A 10,999-nucleotide genomic window follows, 5' to 3' on the forward strand; every position below is an offset into this window, starting at 1 on the left:
AAAATCTAAAGAGCGGCTGTGAATTTGATGAAACTGCAGAAAAATTCAGCCAATTTTCAGCCCTAAATCAGTTTATGAAATTGATTTCGGGAAATGAATGTTGTCAGGATAGTCAACACAGAAAATGCTTTCCTGAAGAAATAGGACTTGTTCAGTCAAGTGAGAAACCTCTTGAAAAGTCCACGTATCAAGGTAACCAAGAAGGAATGGCCTTTGGCTGCAGTTTAGTTTTCATTAAACATCCAAAAAGTAAACATGTAGAGATGATTTCTGTGAATGATAAAGGAGGGAGACCTTTCAGTCAAAACTCTGAGCTTGTTGCACATCAAATAATCCATTCTGGAGAGAAACCTTATGAATATAAACACTGTGGAAAGGCTTTCATAAAAAGGGGCCATCTTGCTCTACATCAGAAAATCCACACTGACAAGAAACCTCATGAATGTAAACAGTGTGGAAAGGCTTTCAAACAGAGGAATTGTCTTGTTGCACATCAGAGAATCCACACTGAAGAGAAACCTTATGACTGTGGACTCTGTGGAAAGGCTTTCACAAAAAGGGACTATCTTTCTCAACATTATAAAATCCACACTGGAGAGAAACCTTATAAATGTAAACAGTGTGGAAAGGCTTTCACACAGAGGAATTGTCTTGTTGCACACCTGAGAATCCACACTGGAGAGAAACCTTATGAATGTAAACAGTGTGGAAAGGCTTTTACATTGAGGGGATCTCTTGCTGCACATCAGAGAATCCACACTGGAGAGAAACCTTATGAATGTCAACAGTGTGGAAAGGCTTTCACACAGAGAGGCTCTCTCACTGCACATCAGATCATTCACACTGGAGAGAAACCTTATGAATGCAAACAGTGTGGAAAGGCTTTCACAGAGAAGGGCCATCTTGCTAAACATCAGAGCATTCATGATGGAGAGAAACCTTATGAATGTACACAGTGTGGAAAGGCTTTCACACAAAGGGCCCATCTTGCTGCACATCAGAGAATCCACACTGGAGAGAAACCTTATGAATGTAAACAGTGTGGAAAGGCTTTCACACAAAGGGGCAATCTTGCTACACATCAGAGAATCCACACTGGAGAGAAACCTCATGAATGTAAACAGTGCGGAAAGGCTTTCACAGAGAGGGGCCATCTTGCTGTACATCAGAGAATCCACACTAGAGAGAAACCTTATGAATGTCAACAGTGTGGAAAGGCTTTTGCACAGAGAGGCTCTCTTGCAGCACATCAGAAAATCCACACTGGAGAGAAACCTTATGAATGTGAATACTGTGGAAAGGCTTTCACACAGAGGAGCCATCTTGCTGTACATCAGAGAATTCACACTGAAGAGAAACCTTATGAATGTAAACGGTGTGGAAAGGCTTTCACAGAGACGGGATCTCTCACTAGACATCAGAAAATCCACACTAGAGAGAAACCTTTTGTAAAGGATAAAATCATGCATAATTCTACATCTGACATTTATTAATATGAGTAATGGCAAATTGGAAACTTCCTTTAATAAATTAGTGAAAGTTAGGTTCTCTTCTGAAGGGAGATACTAATCTCTCCTTATAAAGAATAGAGAAATCTTCTCCCCCAGCATCTTTTTATATATACATAAATATCTGCCCTTTATTCACTTTTTTAATGTGGCCAAAACTCCACTTTTTCTCCTCTTAAATTTTTTTTAATTCATGGATTAAGAGGTTAGATTGCCATTTCCATGTGAAAAGTATTAAAAACTTACAGCTAAAATCTTAACTCTTTGTCCTAAATGTTTCAGTCTGAAAGGCCCTGGCAGTGTCTAAATTTCTGACTCAACTTAGAAATTGCAAACTTAAATGCTCTGATGGATTCAACAATGCTGGGAAAATTAAGGAAGGTAGGACAAATTAGAATCTGTTACCCTAAAAAAACTATGATTCCTACCACTCCACCTGACAGGATATAAATTCTGTGGAGTTCCATCTCTTGCTCTCTTCTCTTCCTGTGAGGGCAACTGTGGACATGGGACTTTTGAGCAGGTAGAAAAACTTAGTCACATGGTTCTATTTTGTTAGATAATAAACTTTATAAATTACACTACTTGGAGTATTTGGACATTAATTTAAATCTTACAAGTCTCTTGTCTGCTAATTTGAGTGGGGATGCAGACCCTGAGATGCCACTCCAAACATTATGAATATAAACCATGTGAAAAGCCCTACTGTTGCTTCATGACAGAAGATCTTCTTTGGAGAAAAACTTCATGAGTGAGGTTGATCTTATAATTGCCACTTTTAGATAATTTAACATAAGTGGATCCACACTGGAGAAAAACTTTAGGACTATGATGAATGTGGGTAAGACCTTCAGGCAACAATCTTCTCTTATTCCCAGTTGAGAATTCCTTTTGGATAAGAGTCTGATTGCTATCCTGAAAGATGAAAGACATTGAAATGGAGAATGCAGAGCTTGTTCAGTATGAGAAAATGTCTTCTCATCAAACTAGTTTTAGATGGATTCCCTCTAGGAAGGCTTTCATACAGAGATTATTTCTTACTTCATATCAGAGGATTCACAGTACAGAAAAACTGAATGAATGTGCTCTACTTGTTTGTGTTTTCCTCAGGATGAGGGTGATCACTATAAGTCTGAGGGACCACCCCACATCTATTAGATTGACTATTATCTAATTATATTATCTGTATAGATAATAGACTATTATCTATTATAGAAAAGGAAAAGGACAAAAATTAGAGTGGGAAAGAGATATTAATGAAATATTTAGTCGAGTTGTGAACTGGATAGAGCAATTTTGAACTATGTCCAAATGGCATTAAGAAGCAAAAAGGAAAAGGACCTATATGTATTTTTTAAAAACCTCAACACTTAAAGCTCCTCTTTTTGTGGTGACAAAAGAATTGGAAAGTAAGAGTGAACTCATCAATTGTGAGATAGCTGAGTAAATTGTGGCATATGATTGTAGTGGAATACTGTTGTTTTATAATTAATGAGTAGAAGGAGGAGCTGGGAAAAAAACTAGAAAGACTTGAGAACTGATGCAGAGTGAATTCAGCAATACCAGGAGAACCATTGCATATTGTGACAAAAATGTTGTATGCGTAACAACTGTGAATTGAGTTATTCTCAACAATACAATGATGTAGGGGGCAGCTGAGTGGCAATTTTTCACTTTTTAAATTTTTGTCATTTGTTCAAGTTTAGTTCCACAGAAAGATCAATATGGAAAAATGTTTTATAAGATTTCACATGCAAAATTTATATAAGATTGCTTAACATCTCTTGGGTGTGGGAAAGAAAATCTAAGACTCAATTTTTTTTAAATGTTGGGGTTTTTTTATACATAATAGTTGTCAAAAAATAAAATATGAAATTATGGAGGAGAGTTGTATGTTCAGTGTTGAACAACATTCTTTCTATAATGAAGGGATGTTCAAAGAATGAAAGATTCAGTGCCTCTAATTCACTAGGAAAGTCATTTTGCTGTAGTACAGACTTCATAGACTTTCCCACAGAGTAGCCCTCATTAAACACCTCAAATTTCATATTGTGCAAAAAATACTACAATAAGGATTTTTTCTTTGAAATTCTAATTGTTATTCTTCCTCACTATTTGTTGGCATTCGTCTGTTATTTTTTTTTTAACTATTGCCTCATAAATTGGCACTCACTTGTTTCTTGTTTTTTTGCTGTCACTTATAGTTCTTACCAAACAAAGAGTGCATGGGGAAGATGTGGAAGGAATAAGAGACCTGATCCCTCCTGGTCAGTCCATTCTTTCCAAGGATACAGGTTCATGATGTAGTTGGCTGATTTCTGAGCAGAAGTCCAACCCCTCTGATGAAGTAATAAGAGAGGAGTTGAGGTCTCCAAGACCACCTTATCTCTTGAAATATCAACCAATGGGGATTCAGGGAACATCCTAACTTTGAGCTAAAAAGAAATAGGACACAATTCCCTTCATAAGTAAGAGGCAAGGCACCCTCTTTTCTAGGAACAATGGTGAAAGAGACACGTTTTTTACTCATTCATATCCCATGCTCTCATTCAAAAACCATATTATCCTCAGAGAAATAGTCTCAGATTCTTCATTGGTTAAAATCTGAATGCTACACAGTAAGATATTTTTATAAGATGAACAGAGTCCTGATTACTCCTCCTCCCTTTAATAATTACTTTCCCTTTATTCAAAGAGGCAGTATAATGGAGAAGGGGTTAAGAATTTCATTTGATCTTATCCTTACAAGGAAACAAGGAGATTTAAGTAGATCTCTTCAATTTTTCCTTTCAAATATAGCCAAAGAAACATTTGATGGTTTTTAACAATATCGATATCATACAATATTAAATGATACAGTATTACACATTGTATTATATTGTTATATTTAATAGATTATTTTGTGTAATACCATATTATAGATTCTGTTACGACCATTATCACATAATAGTATAATTTTATGATAACCCAAATTATTTTATTGTTTCCATAAAGGATTGTCAAATTCAGAATGAAACAGTCCTTGAGAATTAGATTTATATCTGAAATTGGGATTGAAATTAATAAACAATACTTGACTAAAACACATGATCAACAGGGTTGATAAAATACATGGATTTTCTTTCAAATGTCTATTTTTACACTTTTTAAAAAATTTAGTTTATAATCTAGCAACATCCAGATTGTAAGAGAAGCTGCTTTTCTGTAGCATATCTTTATAATGGTTTGCCAGCTTTCACCTTTTCATAAACAATATACTGAGTTTGAAACCTGAAACAGAACTATCAAATTGCCTTACACAGATCTGCTTATTCTTATTTCTCTGTTTCTAATACATCTAAAACCCTTTATTAGGCCATCTAATATGAATATTCTGTTAAAGTTACAATAACATAGAGTTAGCTAGGTGAGTTGGTGGATTGGTAGACAGGTATACTAGAGATGGGAGGTTCTAGGTTCAAATCTAGCCTTAAACATTTCCTAGCTGTGTGAAACTGGGCAAGTCACTTAACCCCATTGCCTAACTCTTACCATTCTTGTGCCTTGGAAGCCATATACAACATTGATTCCAAGAAGGAAGGTAAGGATCTAAAAGATAATAATGGGATCTGTGAAGATAGAATTAACTTACCCTTTGTCTTATTTTTAATCAAATCAAGAACTTAAAAGTACCTCTACCTACCTGTGTGACCCTGGAATAGACACTTAAGGGCTGTCTGCCTCAATTTACTAATTTGTCAAATGAGAATAATATTACCATTTTCCTCTCAGGATTATTGTTTTATGGAGTGGAAATTGAGGGGACCTTGGAAATTTCAAAGTTCACCCTCTTTTACCGCTCATTAAATATATATATGTACATGTACTTATATATAAAACCCAGGGAAATTACTCATTTAAAATATAATGCTTTATTGAGAGAGATAGGGGAGGGGGCACTGTCTCAGGTCATTATCCCAAGACAGATGCTCCCAAGGCTTACAGAGAAAAATGTAGGGCACTGCCTCAAGCTATTGACCTAAGACACATGCTGCTTCCCAAAATTTACAGAGAAAAACCCCTTAACTATAAGGAGAATCCTGATGAAATCAAGTCTCCCAGAAGGGATTTTAACATTTTTGCAATGGTAGGAGACAGCATTGAATAGCTTTACAATGGCTTTACAATGAACACATTCAAGCTATTGGAGAATAGCTTTACAATGGATACATCCAAACAAATCAATATTTTAAGGGAGTAGTTAGGGACTAGATTATCTAGGAGTGGGGCTTGACCTCCTAGAAGAAGCTTCAATAATCCAAATACAAACATTCAATAGGAGAGACCTCTAAGCCAAAAGTACTCAAGATTGATACTTAAGATTCGATCATGTCAGTCTGGGGCACCTTCCCCAGGCAAGTTCCCAGGCAAATTCCAAAGACCCAACCCAAATACTTAAAGCTGTTCTATAGGGAATAGATGGTGGCGGTGAAACCAGCTTTTACTAATTCTTTGGCATTATTAATAACTTGAGAATAACACGCTAATGTCTCTGCACACAAACCCTCCAATTTTAACTTTCAAGGTTGTGTTATTCTCACTTGCCTCCCCTTTAAACAACAAGAAACATCAATATTGCTAACTAGATGCACCCCATCTTCAGAAGTTGTCTTCATCCAAAAAGAATCTTCTCAATTCCTGCAATTCCAGAATTGTTTGTAGATTCTTTGGTGATACTTTTGCTAAAAGGAATCATAACATATGACACTTTTTTGACAAACCACTTTCTCTACCCCAGGTTCTATGGGATGCAGAATTTTCTGGAGATCTAATCTCTAATCCCTGACTATTGTAGGAATTAAATTTTAATGGTTTGACTAAAATATATGAAAATTATAAGTAATAATGGTGGTCACCAATTCAAAGTATTATTGCTCAAAGTAGAAATGACTTTAATAGCTTTTGTTTACAAAAGAGGTGGAAAGAGTGAAAGCAGAGAAATACAAAAGGGTAGAGAAGACATTAGCCTATCTAACTAAATATTGCCCTGGTGCTAGACTAAGCTAGGATTTGACCTTCAACTGGAATTAAACTCTCCAGAAGACAGAGAGGGAAAGCCAGCTATCCACTCACCCATGTTCCTTCCAAGAGGTACACCAAGATGATGACTTGAGCTGAAGGTGATTCCTGAGGCCAACTTTCTTCTTGAAGCCCAGCTCCTCCTTGAAGCTGAGCTTCTTCTTGAAGCTGACTTCCTTCTTCAAGTCCTCTTCCCTAGTGCCAGAAATTCAGGGCCTTTTTTATACTGACTTCTTTTCCCTTCAACTTTTCACAAGGGCTAATCACAGCTTCCAAATTGCCCAGCACTGCCCATGGGGCAGTGTTTGTAGGAACTACTTCTCACCTTCTGGAGAGGTGAAAATTCATCAAAAGAGTTCACAGATTCCTGGTTGATTGAGGTGAAAAGGGGTGTTTAAGCTTTTCTTGATTCAAAAGTAGACAAAGGAGAGTTAATCCTGTCTTCACAATCTGGTGAGGTACTAAGTAGGGGTACTTAAGTTATTGTGAACCAGAGTGTTAACTCAAAATAGACAAAGGGAATAAAAGATTCCCTTTAACAAGTGTAAACTCAAAGAGAAGAAAGAATTCCCTTTTACACTATGATTCACTTTGGAAAAAGAAACTTCAGAACTTCCATCTTACAATTTGTTTTTTGTGCTGTTCATAAGAATTTGTCAAAAAGGGAAAGGTTATCCTCATGTTTCAAAAGGACACTGAATCATGTACAAGCTGAAGCTGTGTCACTGGCTCATGCCAGAACTTCTACTCAGGGATCATAAGCCTTACTTAAAAGAGGGGAGTCCTCTCTCAGCTTTAGACTGGGATCACCACCCTGACTTCTAAGGGCTTCCCTCTGAGCACTTCATATAGCCACAATTGGATTTTGTAAGAAGGAAAATTTAGGTATTTATAGATATATATATATTAAAATATGTGGCTGCCAGGAATCAACAATTTAGATTGATTCCGTAATTAAATCAGACCCAAGTCAGCATCGGGTTGAAGAGTTTATTTACAGTCTGGTAGGTAAAAAGTAGGAATAAAGAGAAAAAGGGAGAGAGAGAAGAAGGTTATAAAGCTTAATAAATGAAGCTGTAAGCCACAAGGCCCAACAGCCAGATAGGCAGAGTTTAGAATTGGCCCAGCTAGGCCAAGGAAGTCAGCCTAACTTACCCATGTGACAATATAGAGTGTAAGCTGTCTGTGGTCTCAGGAGATGCTTCTTCTTCCAGTTCGAGACGGCAACTGCCCCCACAGGAAGTTCACTAACTTACTTAAAGAGATCGTGTCTTTCATCACTTCCTGTGGTCCACCTCTAATTCAAATGGACAAATGGCAATTTCTACATTGATTTGGACTGCCCAAAGGGCAGTCCCTTATTCTTGATTTGTTACTTATTGTCACGTGTGGGTAACTCGTCTCCCCTCCCCACTAAGGGAGGTTAGGGTGACATCATTAGCACGCCTAGGTAGAGTAGAATTTTGACTATTAACGGGATCAAGCTAATTCTATTTACACAATTTCAAGCTTACAATACCCTGTCAAGATCCTAAAAACCTTTTTGCCTTACATGACAAGTCTCACCTATTTCAGCTTAGAGAGAATTACCCCCAATAACCCAATTTTGTTCCTCATGCTTCCATAATCCGAACTTTTATTCTACCTCTTTACTCTAATGGCGTCTCACCACCTTACAAGTTTGTAAATATCTACTCTTCTACTAACTTTTTCTCTACTGCAAATCAAAACTAGTCTCTAAAGCTAACCAATTTACCCCAAACATTTAATTTATAGTATGAATTGCAGATCATTTGTGAGTAAACATGATCAAATTCTAACAAATTACTTCTAAACATACATTTACATTTAAACACCTATTTACAATTTTAGCAGAATCATGCTTGCACAAAATACATGTTTTGGTAATAATCAATATATTACAATTCAATAAAAAATCTAGAAATTCTTAATATCTCAGACCCTTAGTACAGGCTCCATTTCAAATTTACAAATTTTAAAACTTAAAAATTTTAAAACTCAATCTCAGAGGTTATTACATTTTTACTTGATGCTCACACCTCAATAGTACATATATCAAAATAACGTTTCCACATTTTCGTAAACCCAAAGTCTTATATTATACAGAATCTTCCACAAATACAATTCAGAATCATTTGTGATTTTCAAAAACCACAGACATCAGTCTTAAAATTTATCTAATGATGAGAGCAAAGCATCTCTCTGTTCTTTTCTCTCTTCTTTGTTGGCCATTGGAAGAAGAGGGAGAAACAATGAATAATTTTCCAGCCTGTCTTGTAGAAAGAGCAGAGGACAAAATGCAAGATTTCTTTTCACTTAAATTATCTCAAGGTTTAACAAACCACAAATCCACACAGAATTGTTCTTTTTTAATTACTTAAACTTAATTCTCTGATCTCCCCACCCCATTTCTCTGGATAAATGGAGGTGAGAGACAAGAGTACCTCATCAATCAGAGGTTTCCTTCCACAAAAACCTCCCCAGTGTGCACACACAGGACACAGGACACAGATTTACAAAAGACACAAGACATTCTGTTAAAAGCCTGCTTGAGTAATACTCCCAGGAGGAGCAGCTTCTACAGCCTCCTCTTTCAGGCTTCAGAAGAACTTGACATAAGTGAATTCTTTCCCTCTTGCTAGAGCATCAGGCCTGGGATGGCTTCGAGCATCTTCTAAGCCTGCAGGAATGCACATCATTTATAGGTCTGAGTGGACCAGGCCTCTGGGGGGCAGCTGGAGAGCCTCTTTGTCTCCCTCTTTCCCTCTAAGACTGGTGAGGGCTCACCTCTAAGCTTTCCAGCCTCCCATACACACACTGCAGGGTTCAGATTACTTCCCTGCTTTCCTCCACTAGCCTCAGTCCTGCCCACCCTGGAGGGCTCCTGGGATTCTCCTCCACCTTAGAAACAGGCTGCCTGCAAGCTTCTGTTGTGATGTGCTAACATTGTTCTTAAGAATTAGTCCACGTGCCAGCTGTGTGACCCTGGGCAAGTCACTTGACCCCCATTGCCTAACCTTACCACTCTTCCACCTATAAGTCAATACACAGAAGTTAAGGGTTTAAAATTAAAAAAAAAAAAAAAAGAATTAGTCCACGTGGATAAATAAAGTCAAATTTTCCAAGCCAGGTAATTAATCAGGTGTTATCGGAAGAGGACCAACAAAACCGGACCCCTGTTTAATGACAGGAGACACAGCACACTGGAAGGACCTTCTTTTATCACCTTAAAGTAACAGAGGTTTGTCCTAGCCATGGTAAAGCATCAGCCTCTCCCCATAATCCGGTCTTGGGCTTCCCATTTCTTTATTAGGCACTTGCTGTATGCCAGGCTGTAGCCTGAGGCAGCTTCGAGTCTAAAGAAGCAGCAAGGCTGGGCAGGAAGGGGTAATGGGGGTGGGGAGGAGAAGGATGCAGCCCCCCAGGTTGGGGGAAAAAAAAATCCTCCTATGACCCCTCCCCTACCAAGCCTCTACGGGGAGTGGCCTAGACAGGAGGACTTCATTTCCCAGAATGCCTGTGTCATGACATCACGCACGTCTTGTAGTTCCCCGGTGGAGGACTCCAGTTACTGGACCTCTCTCCTCCCGGCTCCTCCCCACCGTGGCAGCCTCTGGACGTGATGGGAACTCATGTGGGCTGTCTCGGGTCCTGAAGGGCGCAAAGCTGTGCTTCTTGGACCTTTGCTTGAAAAGACGGGGAGGGGAGGGAGTCAGCGGTGCTGGTGGTGGTGTTGGGCGCCGGGACACCCTGCTCCGGCAGCTGAGCCTTGCTGCTCCCTAAGTCCCCGGGAAGGGGAAGACCCAGGTGCACCCCTTCGGGGTTAGTGAGAGTGTGACCAAAAACGTGCGCGTGCGCAGCAAGCCAGAACTGGCAGAGGTGGTGTGCCTGGCTGTGGAAGTGTGTGCTTCCGGGAGGGGAGAGGAGAGGAGAGTCTATTAGTGTGTGTGTTCCGTGGGGAGCATAGAGCCATTAATCCGCCCCTCAGGGAATCAGTCTGTAGGCACTTATTAGGCGCACCTGGTGGGTGCCAGAGTCTTTTGAGGCATTTTGCAGGATAAAGAAGAATCTCTGCAGGGTTGGAGGAAAAATGGGCGTGGGGAAGAGGGGCCTGCACCCCCACCCCCTCATCCTCCCACCCCCTCCCAAATTTCTGTATAACTCCTCCCCCACCATGGCTTTAAACCCAGGCACACAGGCAGGACTCCTTTTCCCAGCATTTATGTCAAGACTTCATATGTTAGCCAAGTCTTTCCCCGCAAACTCCATTTCCTAGAATGCCTAGTTTCTTACGTCACACAACCCTTGGTACCACCCCCTATGGCATCCCCTAGGCATTCTGGGAATCTCCTGTGGGTAGTCTCAGTCCTTGGAAAGCTCACAGTTGTGGTTTCTGGACCTTTTCTGGGTGA

The 10,999-nt window shown here is 39.1% G+C and overlaps 1 protein-coding gene across 1 annotated transcript; it reads left to right on the plus strand.

The window, feature by feature from the left end:
• Window positions 1-206: 206 nt before the first annotated feature.
• LOC123230463 (zinc finger protein OZF-like) lies at window positions 207-10,370 on the plus strand. The gene is made up of 4 exons (XM_044656615.1): window positions 207-272; window positions 378-1,448; window positions 2,619-2,625; window positions 10,135-10,370. The coding sequence occupies exons 1-4, from the start codon at window positions 207-209 to the stop codon at window positions 10,368-10,370; spliced, it is 1,380 nt and encodes a 459-aa protein (XP_044512550.1).
• The last annotated feature ends 629 nt before the right edge of the window (window positions 10,371-10,999 follow it).

The sequence above is a fragment of the Gracilinanus agilis genome, chromosome 1 (genome assembly GCF_016433145.1).
Source record: "Gracilinanus agilis isolate LMUSP501 chromosome 1, AgileGrace, whole genome shotgun sequence".
NCBI lineage: Eukaryota > Metazoa > Chordata > Mammalia > Didelphimorphia > Didelphidae > Gracilinanus > Gracilinanus agilis.

Excerpts from the sequence above, each read along its gene's own strand:
- LOC123230463 (XM_044656615.1), top strand. The coding sequence starts at position 207 with ATGGCCTTTGGCTGCAGTTTAGTTTTCATTAAACATCCAAAAAGTAAA. Across the intron at positions 273-377 it reads AACATGTAGAGATGATTTCT|GCTTTCATAAAAAGGGGCCA; the intron begins GTGAATGATAAA and ends CACTGTGGAAAG.